General features: G+C 47.7%; 1 protein-coding gene across 2 annotated transcripts in view; it reads left to right on the top strand.

The window, feature by feature from the left end:
- The window catches only part of Lama3 (laminin subunit alpha 3), a 218,522-nt gene that overhangs the window by 111,960 nt on the left and 89,531 nt on the right, over nucleotides 1–17,031 (top strand). For both annotated transcript variants that reach the window (XM_041659963.1, XM_041659962.1), the window contains exons 26-32: nucleotides 721–818; nucleotides 3,134–3,269; nucleotides 6,939–7,065; nucleotides 7,185–7,324; nucleotides 9,462–9,577; nucleotides 10,515–10,726; nucleotides 11,424–11,628. In XM_041659963.1, the coding sequence (XP_041515897.1) occupies nucleotides 721–818; nucleotides 3,134–3,269; nucleotides 6,939–7,065; nucleotides 7,185–7,324; nucleotides 9,462–9,577; nucleotides 10,515–10,726; nucleotides 11,424–11,628 (1,034 nt within the window). The remainder of the gene's footprint in view (nucleotides 1–720; nucleotides 819–3,133; nucleotides 3,270–6,938; nucleotides 7,066–7,184; nucleotides 7,325–9,461; nucleotides 9,578–10,514; nucleotides 10,727–11,423; nucleotides 11,629–17,031) is intronic.

The raw sequence follows: 17,031 nt of genomic DNA, 5'->3' as shown, positions 1-17,031 counted from the left end.
GAAGGAGGGGGCATTGCCCTCTGGACACCCCAGTGTTGGTGTTACTACATACATTTTTGTTGTTACGACTGAACTACTTTGCCAACTACTTTGAGTTGGTAATACAATAAGAGATATTGTAATAATAAGAGATTCTTTAATGACTGAATTTCTTATGTGACCCAGAAATTGGCAGTAGAGACAAATCCTTCAAAGTCCAATTTTGGGCTGCAATCTAAGACACCTTTTATAAAGACAGTGCTTCCCCAGATGTGGCCATGTCTTCAAACAGCAGGCTCTTTGGCCGTTCACTGCCTCTCTCCCTCGGGAAGCATTTCAGGTGTCGGTACTGGCCCTAAGTCAGAGAGAAAAAAAGAGGCACCAAAGGCCCTGGACAGAGCTGGTCCTGAACCTTCCCATGATCCAAAGGCCCTGGGCAGAGCTGGTCTTGAACCTTCCCATGATCCAAAAGCCCTGGACAGAGCTGGTCTTGAACCTTCCCATGATTTTGTTCTTTGACGTATTTGTGCAATTATTCCAACAACAATGTAGTCAGTGATCCTGTCTAATAAGAAATAGGATTTTTCTTGCTGCCTGGGGGGAGGCTGCATGCTTGCTATCCTGCAGTTTCGCCACTTTAAAATAATAGACATTTTCTGGCTGTGTTTTTTATTAATAACCACTTTTAAGAGAGTGCAGCTTTTTGCCAGTAACCGTTGTGTGTTTTTACTCACTCGGCAGTATCAGGTCTGTATTATACCCACTGAAGAATTCTCAACTGAATATTTGAGACCTCAAGTCCACTGTATTGCCAGCTATGGACCGCTTGCTAATCCAAGGTAATGTGTTTCCTGTTGGGTCCATAGGGGTTGCACAAAGATGGGGACAGACCACCAAAGTCTAATAGACTGGAAGCAAACTTTATTCAAGAAAAAAATAAAAAATTAACTCCATGGGGCACAAAAAGCTTATCAGCTATCTGGGACCACTGCCAGAGATGGATTTTTGTAAGGCTGTGGCCAAGGCCAGTTTCTGAACCCACCTTTTTATAGTAGGGGTACCAAGCATTTGGTCTGAACAAAGGAATTTTTATAATCTCGAGGTAAAACTCAGGTACAGATTGCCTTACTTTACAATCTTCATTAACAGAGTTTTTCAGTTAAACTAGTGTTTGTACTTGACCTACCGTCTTCCCTGGCATTTCCAGGCGGTGTTTACTGAAGCTCTGTGCTCTCCCCTTTGATGCTGCCAGGTTCATGTAGCAGGGATAATGCATAACCCAGAGGTCATGTATATCCACCTCCTAAAGGTTAACTCAGCTCATATCTGCCATTAATCACGGATGGCTGGGATACTATCTTAGACTATCTCTCAGTTTGCAGAGAGATGCTTTGCCCTTGTGAATAGAGCTGTGGGTTGTAAAGCACAGTAACCCACTGTTAATAGTTAATCCTTAAGCTGCTGAGAAAGCTGATGAGAGTCTGCTCTCATTCTCCTAGGCTTACAACTTTGTATTTCTTTATTTCTACATTTTTATATTTTTTTCTTGGACCCTTCATTTCCCTCCTTTCTTCCTTGCCAATACTCTGAACACTAGTGTCATATATGTAAGTATGAAACTATGCAAGTTGGCGATTCCTTCCCTGAAATGCTCAGGACCTTAACTATTCTGAATTTAGAGCATTTGCAAATACATAATAAGATGTCTTGGGGATAAAACCCAAGTCTAAGCACGGAATGAATTATGCACCACACGCAGCCTCTCACACCACCTGCAGCTGAATGCAGACAGTGTATCTGGTGTGCCTCTGTTGGACTGTGATCTGTCCCGTGAGGTCACCAGTAGAATTTTCTGCTTGGAGCATCATGTTGGTGCTCAAGAAGTTTCAGAGTTTAGATCACTTGGAGTTTGGGATTTGGGGTGCTCAGCGTCTGCCTAACTGCAATATAAGGCAAGACACTGATGTTTACTATAGAATGTTAAAAAGAGAAGAGCCAGTTAAAAAAACTTATTATGCAATCACAATGACTGGAGTTTTGATTACAGCCTCCATGTAACAAGCCGAACTAGGTATCCCACAGATACCTCAGGCCCCGCTGGGCATCCTGCACACGCCCCAGGCCCCGCTAAGCATCCCACACACACCTGCAAGCCCCGCTCCAAGGTGAGCGTCGATAGGAGGATCACTAGGACTTGATGGCTTCCAGGCTACCCAACACACAGGCCCCAAGCTCAGTGCGAGACCTTGCCTCAAACACAGACTAGGTAGAGAAGGCTACCCCATACCCTCTTCTTGCTTCTGCTCACACATACAAGCACTCACTCTTTCACATACATGTACACATGCATTCATACACATGGACAGACACATATTCACAATTTTTCACATATTAAATTTTTTTTAATTTAAGGACAATAGATGGTCCAGCTAAGTAGGTTTTCCCAGTTGTCAGTCCCATCGCATACACCATGGCACAGGCAGAGCAAGGCCAGGGGAAACAGCTAGGCCTGCTCCTCAAGTGCAGGTCTGCCAAGCTCTGCTCTGTGCCTCACTTTGTTCCAATCCTTTAATCTTGGCGTCTAGGCTCTTCTTTTGAAAAAACAGAAATAATGCTCCATCTCGGAGCTGTGCTATCAGAACTAGCTAATTAGAGCTTGTTGTGGGTTTTAGGGTGTTGTTTTGCTGTAGATCCAAGAATAATTAAAAGGTTCAGCCATGGAAACTCATGTGCACATTAGGACTCTCGAATCCACCAGCATAGCGCCATTTTAGCCGTGAGGCAAATGGCACACAGCTGTCTCTCAGAGCAGCGTTCCTGCAGAGAGAGGAATGGTGTCTTTACAGTGATCTCATTTTATTAACTAAAGTTTGCTCAGGAGAAGCAAATGCCAATAAATTTCTGGTTTGCAGGACTTTAAAATGCAGATCTTCTTTCTGTGTTAACTTCCTGGTGAACAGGTGCTTGTGCTACGGCCAGCAGCCACACCTGTGCTGCCATGCAAGGGTCCCTAGACCTCCACCTTCCATGGGTTCTTCTGGTTCCCCTGGCGTGCAGCAGTTGGCCTCCGGGTTTCTTGGCCAATGATCATCATGCGATGTGTTTTGTTTGTTTGTTATAACACAACCATATTTTAAAGTGTTCTATTCCTTAGTGTCACCTGTGTCCCCCTGGCCCACGAAACTCCTCCAACAGCCGTAATTTTGGATGCTCCAAGAGGTGGCCCTCTCCCTCTCCTGTCTCAGGAGTCTGCCCCTCCTGCAGATGGTGTCACCCTGAAGGCACCACAGGTAGGAACACCCTCCAGTGTTGTATCTAGACCCGTAGTTCTTAGAGTGCGACACCCCCTGACCCCCACCTCCACCAGGCAGCATCCACTTCACCCTGCGGCTTGTTTGGGGTGCCCCCACCCTCCTTCATCCCAGGCTCTGGAGTGGGGCCAGTCATCTGTCTTTACCCATCCTAGCCCCTTAAGACTTGGGAACGTCCTCTCTCAGCTGTCGTTCACTGAGCAGTGTGGCAGTGCAGCCTGGGTAGCCCCGACTCAGGGCTACTCCTGCCCTCCCCACCTGTCCCCGTGAACACTCAGTAAGTTAGCACGTTACAGAGTCTATTGTTGTCATAGGCAGTGGCTGTTTGACGTGGTGGAGTATTGGTTCTTCTCCCCACATGGAGTGTAGAATTTTGAGAAGAGCTGGTGCAGCCTGTAAATTGTTAGGCATCCCCTAACCGTTTAGGTGGGGAATTCTCAATAGACATTCACCAATTATCATCTAGTCCTGGGCGGTTAAATTTAGTAAGGTCGTGAAGTGCTTTTGCAACACGCCATTAAAAAAAAAATCACAGGATCGCTTAAAAAATCACAGCTTTCTGAATTATTGCATGAACCCAAGCGGGCTCTTCTAGGCCCCCTAGCCGCGACTGCAGAAAGAATGGAGGAAGTTGTCTAAATGAAACTGGTGCAGTAAAGGAGCCAAAACAGCTGCCCTCCAAACCACTGAGGCTCTCTGGGGACAGCAGAGAGAGGGGGAGAGTGGTTGGGTTTTCCAAGGTTTTAAGGGGGTACATGGCAGGAGGGGAGATGGTAAACTGGGGTGAAGGCTTTGAAGTGTATACCAGGTGCTTGTGAGTAGGGCTTGAAGGAGCCTAGAGGCTAGCCCAGCATAAACCTTCATCTGCTGATAGGTGCAGGTTAATAGAGAGCCTAAAGCTCCTTTCACCAGACTTAAGGAGACTGACTCCTTTTAGAGGCAGGAACTATTTTCTCAAGTCCCTGAGGGAATGATGTCTTTTATCTAACCGCCAGACTTGGTAAAGGAAATTGTGGGGACCAGACATTCTCATAGGAGATCTTGTAGCTAGGGGTGGGGGGAGCTGAAATGAAGTCCTGGTTTTGCCCTCACTCGAAGATAGATAGAGGCCTCTAAGACAGCTCCCAAGGTTAAAAAAAAAAAAAAGGCACCGATGGCCAGACTGATGATGGGAGTCCCATCCCTGGGATATTGGTGGAAGGAGAGAACAGATTCCTGAAAGTCGCCCTCTAGCCACTGAATGTTTGCTATGGTACTTATGGCCCCATTCCAGTGTGACAAAAATAGTTTGAAAGATGTTAGACTTTCCCAGCTGTGGCAGTGGTGTTTTTGCCATAGTTTTTGAGTTAAAAGAGCAGGGCAGGGCATATTCTCTTAGGCCAACAGGGTAGAACTCTGGGCTCAGTTGTGCTTGGTGGCAGGTGGGGAGTGGCAGAGGGTGTACCCAGAATGAGGTGGGTGCCCTTCCCCACCAGCTAGAGCTTGTGTGGTTTCAACTTTCCACTCACACCAATGTGTCCTCACCAGCTTGTCCACGTGTATAAAGAAGTAATCGCTATGAATAGTAAGGATATTACAGGTTCCCAGAAAAGAAGCTGAGGTAAGTTACCTGCAGAGGGGTTTTACAACACCACAGCTTGAGGTAGAAGGCAAGCCTTCAGGCTGTGGGATTAGCTTCCTCAAGAGCGACAGCCATCAGGGATAACACATAGGGAGGGCTGACGGAAGGGAAAGGGACAGGGCCTTCAGTTAACAAAATGCTGGAAGAGTTACACCATACCACAGGCAGCAAGGTAGGGTCTTGAAGGAAAAGTTTTCAGTTTCAAAGAGCAAAGGGTAAGTGCTCTCCCGGACTAGTTCTGGGGTGTGCGTAAGTTCTGCACTGTTAGGAATATTTTCTAATAGAGCCTCTCCACCGGCACAGAGAATTCCAGTCAGACCAGATTAAACCAAATTAAATGCCTCTGTTTAATAGACAGCAGTCCTGGGTGGCCGGGAGCATGGCAGGGAGTCTTTGGATATAGGGGTGTGACAAGGAGCTGAGGTGATATTTATGACCAACATTTTAAATGTAATATTGAGTTGGAAGTGACACCCCAGCCTGCCGAGTGCTTGGACTCCAACTCCCAGCCTGCCAAGCGCTGACCCCTCCCCTGGGAGGGTCAGGACCACCCCCACAGGGTATTTAGGGAAAGGACACTCCTGGTTTTAGGTTTGCGTGCGCTTGCTTCCTCTGTCTTCCCCCTTCTCCCGGCCACATGGGACCACCGTCTGTTAGTTACGGGCATTTAATTTGGTTTAACCTGGTCTGATTGGAATTCCTCCTGTCTGCCGAGAGGCTCTGGCTTGTCTTAACATGAACCATGTGTTCTAGCCTGCATAGTGGACCTCAGGCAGGCCCTGAGGAGAATCTAACTCAAGGCAGCAGCGGTTATTCCCCAGGAGGTCTGAGACACAGAGAGAAAGCCGGGCATGGCTTGATTTGGGGAAAGGAGAGCATCATGTTGATTTGTCATGTAATCAAAAGTTTTCTCAAAAAATGGGAGCCTACTCCTTCTTACACAAACTCATGTGTTGAGTCCCATGGCTGGCAGCGTGTTTATCTAGTTCTTCGGCAAACACACTGCACATTTCTGTTGGGCATGTACCCAGGCATGTAACTGCTTTGTCGTGTGTTTGGCTTTGATAAATACCACTGAAATTACCCGGCACGAGTGAGGATGGATCACAAAACCCACTGTAGGAATTTATTAAGAGAGAGGACACTTGCAGAGGCAGAGGAAGTTGGACCAGGGAGAGAGCAGGGAGGGGGTGTGTCCTGCTTTTAAAGGCTGCCTAGCACATGCGCACCGGGGCTCACGCCTGCGCTCAAGAGCTTGAGGTGGCTATGAAAGTTGCCTGAGCACTTGTTGGTGCATGCGCAGCCCTGGCACCCAGAAGTGCCAGCCAGAGTGCTGGGTGAGGAAAACCATAACTAACCGCCAGTCTTCTGGCATGATTAACCAAGCCTCCTTCCCTAATCATCCCCAAATGTCTGGTTGTGCCTCAGTTTCTCTATTCTGTAGGTGAGAGACATTTGGTTTGCATCTAATTCTCGCTGTGTGTGATTGCAAACAAAGCTGCTATCACCACTTGTCTGAAGGCGTCTGTAGGAATCTGGCAGCTGTCTTCTCAACACCGAGCTTGCTTCAGCTGCTTAGCCTGTTTGTAGAGCTGCTGAAGCAAGGTGCCGAGGCTGGGGAACTTACAGAGAGAAGGGTTTTACTTAGGTCATGGTTCTAGAGGCCGGCAAGTACAAGACCTGGCGAGGATCCCTAGCATATCATAACACGGCTGAAGGTGCCACATGGTTGAACTTGTGTCCCAGTAGCCATTGTTCAAGAGAAAAAGGGTGCTTTTCTAACAGTTCACTCTGATCCCACCCTGTGGGGAAAGGACTCACTTCTGTACGTGTCTTCAATCTGTTTACCAGGCTCTGGCCCCATAATCTAACTGCGTCTCTTAAACTCTGCGCCTCAAGACTGCATTGAAGAATTAATTCTCGCCATGAGTTTTTGTAGGAACTAACTATAGCAACATCTCATGTCCTAACCATTCAAAGTTCTTCAGTTTGAGAGTCTCCCCACCCCCTTTTTTTTGTCCTCTTAGAATCAAGTAACCCTGAGAGGACTGATACCACACCCGGGCCAACATGTCTTTGTCATCCATTTTTATCAAACAGAACACCCAACATTCCCCATAGAGGTCTTTGTGGATGGAGGAAGACCACGGTCAGGTGAGCAGCCTTGATGAGCGGACTCCATGACTTGTTCCCGATGTCATGAGCGGGCTCCATGACATGTGCTTGATGCTGTCCTTGCAGACTTGTGACAGCGTGTCCCACTCCCTCTTCAGGTTCCTTCCTTGCCTCCTTTTGCCCTCATTTACTGGGCTGCCGGAACCAAGTGATCTCCAATGGCCAGGTGGAGTTCGACATCCCAGAAGCAGAGGTAGCTGTGACGGTGAAGGTTCCAGAAGGAAAGTCCTTAACGCTGGTGCGTTCTTCTTAGCCTTCAGTGTGCTCCCTGGTCAGCCATTGTATGTTAGGCTCCTGCCAGTACTGTCTCCTAGGAATTAATTCTGTTTAGTGGAGAAGTTGGTTATTTGTAGAAAAAGTATGTTTTACAAACCCATAAAAATAAAACCACATGACAATCACAGCCAGGAGAATAGGAATGACAGAGACTAAGTGACTGGCCTTTGCCCAGCCTTCGCTTACTCCTTGCCCCTACTGGCCGCTCTGTGAAACTTCTACCCTCCTGGTTACTGTCACTTTCTCATGTCCTCCTTTAGTGATCTTCCTTACCCTGAGCTCCGTATGTCGATGTCCCCAGGATCCACTCTGAGACCCTGTGATGTATCCCTGTGAACATCATCTGTGCCTAGTGCGTCTGTTCCAGCTTTGTGGGAATAGCACCCGTGTCTCTGAACTCACTCTTGATCTTGCCTGAACTCCAGGCCAATAACTGACCACCAGGGGTCTCCTCTGACTTGCCTGACCTTTCTCCAGGGTCTCTCATCTGTTCCTATTAATGAACCTACCTCGTTCTGGTCCAGGTCCTTGCTCTGTTTACCTGCATCTCTTTGGTCCATCCACTTCATTCTGGAGGTCATTCCACCTCACTCTGGAATTAATGGCCCTTACTGCCCGCTTCTAGTTCATCTTTCATCCATGCCTCCTCTGTCCCATGTTCCCCCTTTGCTGCACTAATTGTTATTCTAATTGGTCTTTATAAAAAAAAAAAAAACCCCAGAACCAGATATTGGTGTAAATGCTGAAAGATCAGAGAGAGAGAAAGGAGCAAGTCACAGACAACTCTTACCTTGCTAACGCCTCAGCTGAAAAAGGGTATCCTGTCTCTACAATTCCTCAGACTGAATCCTCTACCTTATATTCCTCTCTCTGCCCAGCCGTACCACTTCCTGTTTCCACTCCCAAGTACTGAGACTAAGGTGTGAGTCACCACTGCTCAGCTTTGTTTCTTTTAGACAGATTCTATCTTGTGTAGCCCAGTGTAGCCTTGAACTCACAGAGATCCATCTGCCTCTGTCTCCTGAGTGCTGGGATTAAAGCTGTGTGCCACCACTGCCTGGCTTTATGGCTACTAGTGTGGCTAACTCCACACTCTGATCTTCAGGCAAGCTGTATTTGTTAAAGCATAAACACAATATCACCACACCCCTTTCATTCTCTGGCCATAGTCATTATTCAAAAGCTCACAGACCTGCCATTTTTGACAATGCCAGCAGGCTTTCTTGTGCTCTTTTCTAGAATCTTCTACCTACTTTTGTACCTGACAAAATCCTGTTGACCAGTGAGCCTGGCTTAGAGTTAATTCAGCATTTCCTTAAGAATGTCTAGAAAGCTAGGAAGAGTTCACTGGGTTCTGCTCTGTGGCCCTCCAGTCTGTGCCTGTGCCTCCTTCTCCTCCTCTTCCTCCTCCTCCTCCTCCTCCTCCTCCTCCTCCTTCTCTCTCTCTCTCTCTCTCTCTCTCTCTCTCTCTCTGTCTCTCTCTCTCTCTCTCTCTCTCTCTCTCTCTCTTTCTCTCAGAGTTAATTCAGCATTTCCTTAAGGATGTCTAGAAAGCTTGGAATAGTTCACTGGGTTCTGCTCTCAAAGCCTGGCTCAGTGACTTACAAACTCCACAAGGCCATGACTCCTAAACCTCCACAGACAGTGCTACCAGCTAGAAATCAAATGCTCAAATACATGAGCTATGCAGGACATTCTCATTTACACCACAAATACTAAATAAACTTCAGAGGAAGGCCACGATAATAGGTTCCCTGTTGGCTCTGCAGCTTTAGTTTGCTTACCTTTAAAATATAAAGCAGTGGCCCCCAGAGAATCAGGAGTCCCACACATGTGTCATGTGATGCCCCAGTCACCCCGACAGGCTCTGCTAGGTACCTTGAACTCACCACCACTCAGCACTGGGGTTCCTTGTTCCTTGGAGCAGATGCTTCCAGAGTCCTGCTTGTGCCCACTGTTCCCTAGCAACTGCACTGAGTCTTTACCCCACCTCAGGTTTGCTGCTGTGCTTGCTTTGTAAATCTTGCTGGCATTTGGATAAACAGGAAAGGATGTGGGCTCATTCTCTTCCTCCTTCTCTGGCCTTGGCTTTCCTTTAGGTCCGTGTTCTAGTGGTGCCGGCGGAGAATTATGACTACCAAATACTTCACAGAACATCAGTGGACAAGTCCTTTGAGTTCATCAGCAATTGTGGAGGAGAGAGTTTTTATATTGAGTGAGTGTCGTTTTGTGGGAGGGCTCTGGCATGATTGTATCCCAAGCTGGAGGTCTGGAAAGAGTCTGGCCTGGAGTCGGCCTCTCCCCACCACCCAGGAGAGCAGTGGGGCTGGTGTCTCAGGAAGGTGATGCCGTTCACTGTGCCCACCACTCAGTGAGAGACCTCGACATGTACCATCTGAGCAAGGTGACCACAATCAACCTTGAACTCAGCAGAGGCCTACCCTCACCTCGGGATTAGGGACCAATTAGGAGAATCTCTTGCACCTTGCTAATTCCTACTGGCTGCTGTATATACTGAAAGATCCTACCCAGGGCCCCTTCCCTGGCAATCACCTCTGTGATGGGGACTGTCCAGAGCCGTGTCCTTGTGCCCTGTCTTCTCTCATCCCTAGGTGCTAAGAGCACAAAGCCCCACTACCGGCTCTGCTGTGAATCCAGTGCCCCTTAGAAGCTTCTAGAAGGAGCCAGGAGCTCCAGAGGTCCTGAAGACGGGCTCTTCTTGTACAGTGATAGTAAAAGCTAAGGCCCCACATCTCATCTGCTCCACACCACTCATTCTCGGGAATGACCACAGCTAAGGTCCCTTATCTGGGAGATGACCGGCCTGGCTGGACGACTGTGAGGCTCAGTAGCTGACAGTTCTCAGCTCATCATCCCGTCTCCATTATCTTTCCACACCGCAGCTCGTCCTGCAGCTGCTTCACACCAGGTTCCCACTGGCCATTCCTGTGATGCCTTCTCCTCGAGCAGTCCTTGGGGACAGGGTGCTGTCACTGGCTGAAACCACAGTGGGGCCATTTTTCACTTCTTCCCAAACTCTAGTGCTCAACGCCCCACCCACAAAGATGCTGCCAGGTGGACCCAGTTGGAAAGGGAAGTTGAGGAAAGACGCATATCCTAGGTTATCACTATGAATGGTTCTGTTTTCACAGTCCCCAGGCAGCCTCTGGATTCTGTAAAAATGCGGCAAGGTCCCTGGTAGCCTTTTACCATAACGGTGCTCTGCCTTGTGACTGTCACCCTGCTGGGGCTGCCGGCCAGCACTGCAATCCTGAGGGCGGACAGTGCCCTTGCCGGCCCAACGTCATCGGGAGGCAGTGTACGCGCTGTGCAACAGGCCACTATGGATTTCCACACTGCAAGCGTAAGTGACACTGTATTCCTTATAAACATGCAGGCTAGCTCATGCCCCATGTCTACACACTGTGGTCTGAGCGGCAAGGCTCAAGGGCTTAACATAAATGTGAGTGTATACTTATCATATGGATAACTTGCTCCCTTTCCTCTCAAAAGTCCTTTTCAGGTTGTGTGATCCAATGAAAACTTGGTTCAGAAAGGACATTCAAAGTCTCATGGGTGTATACTCATTAAATTAGGAACCCTCGTGTTTTTACTTAAGAGCTACCCTGTGGTCCGATGCCTGGCTCAGCCCATGCCGCCAGTGGCAGTGAGAGCTACAGGTGTGCGGAGCACCACGGGACACTCTGTCTGAACAAACAAGAATGTCACTGCTGTAGACTGTGCTGACCATGGGCCCGGGACCTGCAGGGCTTTGGGAGGCTGTGGAATGTCGTTCCCTACTTGGAGGCTCATGTTGGAATGGGATGCCAGCAGCCTGGTAGGTTTGTGGAGTGTCTAGCCTAGAGCCAGTTAGTCCAGCTGCTCCTCACTTGGGGGCCGCACACTGTTTTCTCCTGGGAGCCTTGGTTTGACTGACTTAGATCAGCATGGACACCCACACAAGGGGAAAGAAAACATGTTCCCAAACTCCACGGGAACTCCAGGAAATCCCAGTTCTGTATAGTCCAACTCTTATGCAGTGTCTCTTTGTCCCTCGGCAGCTTGCAACTGTGGCAGACGCCTTTGTGAAGAGGTGACGGGGAAGTGCCTCTGTCCACCCCGCACAGTCAGACCCCAGTGTGAAGTCTGTGAGGTGAATGCCTTCAACTTCCACCCCCTGGCTGGCTGTGAAGCCTGCAACTGCTCCAGGAAAGGCACTGTCGAGGCGGCCTTTTCTGAGTGTGACAGGAACAGCGGGCAGTGCAGGTGAGTCATGGCACACCAGTGTGCCAGATCCTGTCATATGGGCACAGCCTGGTCATTCCCATTCCTCACTTCCCACCTGTGCACAGTGATGGCATCAGGATGGAGCCTCTCGGAAAGAATGGACTTTGGTGGGTAAATTGCTTTGTCCATCCAGATTTAGGGCAGCCAGGCAGAGCCCCAGGTGGTAGGCTACCAGTTACCAGCCTTGCCCACATACCCAACCACATTGTCACAATAGGATTGTGCTATGTGTGTGCCAGGATTCCACTGTCTTGATGGTTGGCTTTGTTTGTCCATTGGCATAATGTAGAGTTGTCTGGAAAGGGGTCTCCACTTGGTCTAGACAGTCCTTTTCCATGTGACTCTCGACTGTGTCAAGTTGACACAATTAGCCATCACAGGCCTTCAAAGCAGGGTTTATTGGTTGTGGGGAACCAGGCAGGGTTGGCCATCTTCAGGAACCACTGTGGTCCAGCGCACGATGGATGAGAAATGGTGACTGTATTAGTTATTTGTTCCTGTTGCTGTGTTACAATGCCCTGACAAGAGTAAGTAAAAAGAGAAAGGGGTTAACAGAATCTGGTCCATTATGCTGGGGAAGGCTCTTAAATGATCTAATCCTATACATCTGTAGCCAGGAAACAGGGCTGAGGAATTCCACTACTCAGCCTGCTCTCTCCTTTTTATCCAATACTAAGGATTTCAACCAGTATGTGTGTTATAAGGACACCAATCGGACCGGCTTAGTAGCCAGCAAATCCTATGATAGCTCCATCTTAATTATATCTACGAAGATGTATTTTCATGTTCACACCTTGGGTGTACACGGCTCAACTCTCCATTATAGCAATGGTTCGCTCTCCAAGGAAGAACCCTTCCCCATACCTTCATCAGTTGTCTGGCGCCTGCCAGCTCCTGTGGGTAGGGAGGCATTGTATGGAAGTTGAGAGAAGAGCGAGTCATGGAGCATCCTAAGACTTTGAAACCACAACCATTAGGCCTGCCTGAGTCAACTAACCAGTCAGCGACCAGGCATGGGCCTCCTAGTGATGTCTGGGCTTAATCACAGGAAGCAACGAGTGAAGGAGCTGAGAAGTGGCCATAGAATTGATGTTCAGACAGCTCAGTCGAAAACCTCCCCACTGGCGAGAAGAACCCCAGGGTTTCCCAGGACTGCTGACACAACCAGGAAGGAGGGATTTGAGAACCCTTAACACCAGTTAAAGCAGCAGGAGACAATAGATGGGTATGCTGAGCACAGCATTTTAGGAAAATATCCTGAGGAATTTTAACAACCCACGGCCAGCAATGGTAGTTTAACTGACTAGAAGTTTCTTAACTTGGGAGCGAGGGATATCTCACAGCTCTGGCTGGCAAAGGGACCTCACTGATGGGTGTCATGCTTAGATAAATATGAAGCTGCTCTCTTTGACAACGTCACGTGATGGAAACATTACAATGTATGATCAAATGGCTTTGTCCTAGCAGAGTCCTTAGAGGTAGCATTAAAAAACAAAACAACTTTAGCAGTTCCCTATACACTGTAAATTGCACAAATTCCCATGTTTATACAGAAAAACCATTTAATTGCTTAAAATAGTAATTTATTTACAAAAATTTTCTTCATGAATTTTTTGTATGTATTTGTGTGTATGGTGTTTATATGATGTTTTCTGGCAAGTGTGGGCACATATGTGTATGTGACCAAAACTCAACCTCAAGTTCCTTCTGCGGTCACCGTCCACATTAGTTTTGGAGATCCCATCTGTTACTGAGCCTGAAGCTTAGCCATGGGGCTAGGCTGGCCACCCGTGTGTCCTGAGGTCCATTTGTCTCCACTCCTGGCTTCTGAGGGTGCTGGGGATCTGAACTCGGGATTTCTTGCTAACTTTACCCACTGAACCATCTCCCCACTCTCGTAAAAGACTTTTGTGTGAAAGCTGCTTCCCTGTGCAGTGGAGATTTCCGGATGGCAGCAGGGACGATGGTGTGTAATGGCACCCAGAGCGTGAGTAAGAGAATGGTTAGTGACCCCTGGTGTTTGCACTAAGGGAAGACACAGCCTTTCTCAGCAGCACAGGGCTTGCTGAGAGCTGAACCAGTGTGGAAACACAAACCACAGCACTTAAAAATTAACACTTAAAAGATTAGCATTTTTTGTTGTATTTCCTGCTGACACTGTAAAGTTTGTCCTTCCTGCCAAGCCGAGCCATTACAGATGTTACTCTGCTTTAAAATTATTGTAAATGACTGTAAGCATCCACAATTCTTTGCTTTATGTCTAAAAGCCACTTATGAGTGAGTTCGTGTGATATTTGTCTTTCTGGGTCTGGGTTACCTCACTCAATATGATGTTTTCTGGATCCATCCATTTGCCTGCAAATTTCAAGATGTCATTATTTTTTCTGCTGTGTAGTACTCCATTGTGTAAATATACCACATTTTCCTTATCCATTCTTTGGTGTAGGGGCATTTAGATTGTTTCCAGGTTCTGGCTATGACAAACAATGCTGCTATGAAAATAGTTGAGCACATGTCCTTGTGGCATGATTGAGCATCCTTTGGGTATATACCCAAAAGTGGTATTACTGGGTCTTGAGGAAGGTTGTTTCCTAATTTTCTGAGAAATTGCCACACTGACATCCAAAGGGGTTGTACCAGCTCTATTTCCACCAGCAATGCAAAAGTGCTCCCTTTACCCCACAACCTCTCCAGTGTAAGTTATCATCAGTGTTTTTGATCTTGGTTATTCTTAAAGGTGTAAGATGGAATTTCAGAGTTGTTTTGATTTGCTTTTCTCTGATGGCTAAGGATGTTGAACGTTTCCTTAAGTGTCTTTCAGCCATTTTAGAGTCCTCTGTTTAGAGTTCTCCATTTAGGTCTGTACCCCATTTTTTTATTAGATTATTTGCTTTTTTTTTTTTGATGACCAAATTCTTGAGTTCTTTGTATATTTTGGAGATCAGCCCCTATGTCTGATGTGGGGTTGGTGAAGATCTTTTCCCAATCTGTAGGCTGTCTTTTTGTCTTGTTGACTGTGTCCTTTGCTTTACAGAAACTTTTCAGTTTCAGGAGGCCCCATTTATTAATTGTTTCTCTCAGTGTCTGTGCTGCTGGGGTTCCATTTAGGAAGTGGTGCCAATGCTTTCAAGTGTACTTCCCACTTTCTCTTCTATAAGGTTCAGTGTGGGCTTTATGTTGAGGTCTTTGATCCATTTGGACTTGAGACTTGAGTTCTGATAGAGTAACTGGTGAACAGACACAGGACAGCTCGCCCTGCCATCCTGGATGCCAGTTTCCAGTGCGTTAAGAAACTTAGCAAAATCATCACTGACCTTGCTTCTAAGTTTAAACCTCTGATCTTATTTTCTTGCTCCGTCTCGGATGGCATCCAGACAACACTGTGTCAGCTCTAGGTGTCTATCTAGCCAACCCCAGAGACTGAAGTTCTGACCGTGGGCCGCTAAAACACAGTTCCGCTTTTTGTGTGGATTTAATAAAATAGAATAGTAGAAGAAATAAGAATTACCTGCTTTCAGTAATGGAAAATGAATACTATTTGACTCTTGAAATGCTTCCAGGGATTATAATAGCCTTAGGAGGATTATAATAGCCTTATAATCTGTGGCACAAACAAGGAAGCTGGGACCACTGCTGGTAGAAACTGCCTGCTGGGACTCCCCCTCAGGCTGTTTGTTTTATGGGACTCACCCTCAGGCTGGCTTAAAGTCTCAGACACAGAGTCCCCGCCTCATCCCCACTGGCTGTCATCATTGCTTCACTACAAATGAGCCCATGTGGACTCTCCCACCAGCTTCACTTAGGACCACGTCTCCTGAGTCCCGGGGCTCCTGTCCTCTCGGATATATAATGGAAACACTTTTTAAGATTTGATTTGATTTGTTTGTGTATAGATGTATATATCTATGTCAGTATGGGTATATGTACATATGTGTGTTCAGGGGCCCTTGGAGGCCAGAAGAGGGTATTGGATCCCTTGGAGCTGGAGTTACAGGTATTCGTGATGTAGGTGCTGGGAACAGAACTCCAGTAATTATGACTGAACAGTAAATGCTCATAACCACTGAGCTGGTTCTACAGCCCCCAATGAAATAATATTTTTAAACTTTTTATTGATTCTTTGTGAATTTCACATCATGCACCCCAATCCCATTCATCTCCCTGTCCCTCCTTATCTCTGTATCCACCCTCTACCCTTGCAACCTCCCTCACCAAAAGAAAACAAACAGTGTCACCATGGTAGCTGTGGTGTGTCACAGTATAGCGTTTACCAGTTTTCCTTGCAAGTATTCATTGCAATGAGTCATCGGCCTGGTCAGAGGCCTCTGCTGCACCATCAATACTGAATCCTCGCCCGTGTCATGGAGGTCCTGCAGCTTTGGGTCTCAGGACCAGTCCCTCCATGTGCTGATGGGGTAGATGTTGGGTGGGCCAATTTAAAGTCCTGGATCTGGGACTGGGTGGTAGCTGAGTTAGTCAGCCCTCCCACTCTCCTGCACCCTCACCACCAGGAACAATTCTATTGTGTTGCCTAGGCAAGGAGTGGGACCAGCTCACCTGCTCTCACCACTTTGGGGCCAGTTCTCTCACACTGCCCAGGTGAGGGGTGGGGCCAGTTTCCGGTGCTCATGCCCTCTGGGACAGTTCTCCTACACTCCAGTCACCAGGGCCAGCTCTACTATGCTGCCCAGGCAAGGGTGGGGCCAACTCTGCACAGCCCTCAGACATTAGCATTGCCTCAGGTAGCAGCCCAGACCAGACATTGCTACCACAGGGCCACAGACCCAGACACGGTCCTCAGTTGAAGCATGGGCCAGGACCTCACCATGGCCTCAGGGGGCAGTGCAGGCTCTTCCTCGCCCTAGTATCTCCAGTTCTGCCTCTCTTCAAGTGCACAAATGGTTTCACTTCTTTCTTTCCCGACTTCCCACCACACGCTTGTTCCTCATAGTGGTGTCTGCCCTGCCTGTGGCATGTGGTGGCAGGTGGGGGTCCCTTGGGTATCTTCTGCCACGCCCATGTCATGTGGAAGTGGACAAGCAAGATACTATTTTCCAGGACTTTTAGTGAAAGCTCCCTCTTAGCGGATCCTTAGCTCCCAGATTCTATGTTCAGTCTGACCCCATGTTATAGTCCTGCCGTCCAAGCTTTTCAAGCCACCTCTCCTCTTAGACTTCAAGCTAATCTGCTGAGTGATGATGGCCTCTTTCTTATTTTTAAGATACCAAGATTTCAGACTTTAAAACTCAGTTTCCCTATATCCAGTCACGTGTCTACTTCTGGTGTGGGACAGATCATCCTGTTGGGTCTGTCCTTGCCCGCTGACTACTCCCTTCCTAAGTCCCTGTTCCACTTCATGTTGGACCAATAGTGGCTCCTGAC

Source organism: Microtus oregoni, unplaced genomic scaffold (assembly GCF_018167655.1).
Source record: "Microtus oregoni isolate MIOR12 unplaced genomic scaffold, Mior012 000011F_ref0000422, whole genome shotgun sequence".
Taxonomy (NCBI): Eukaryota; Metazoa; Chordata; class Mammalia; order Rodentia; family Cricetidae; genus Microtus; species Microtus oregoni.
This window is presented reverse-complemented; position numbering and strand designations above follow the sequence as displayed.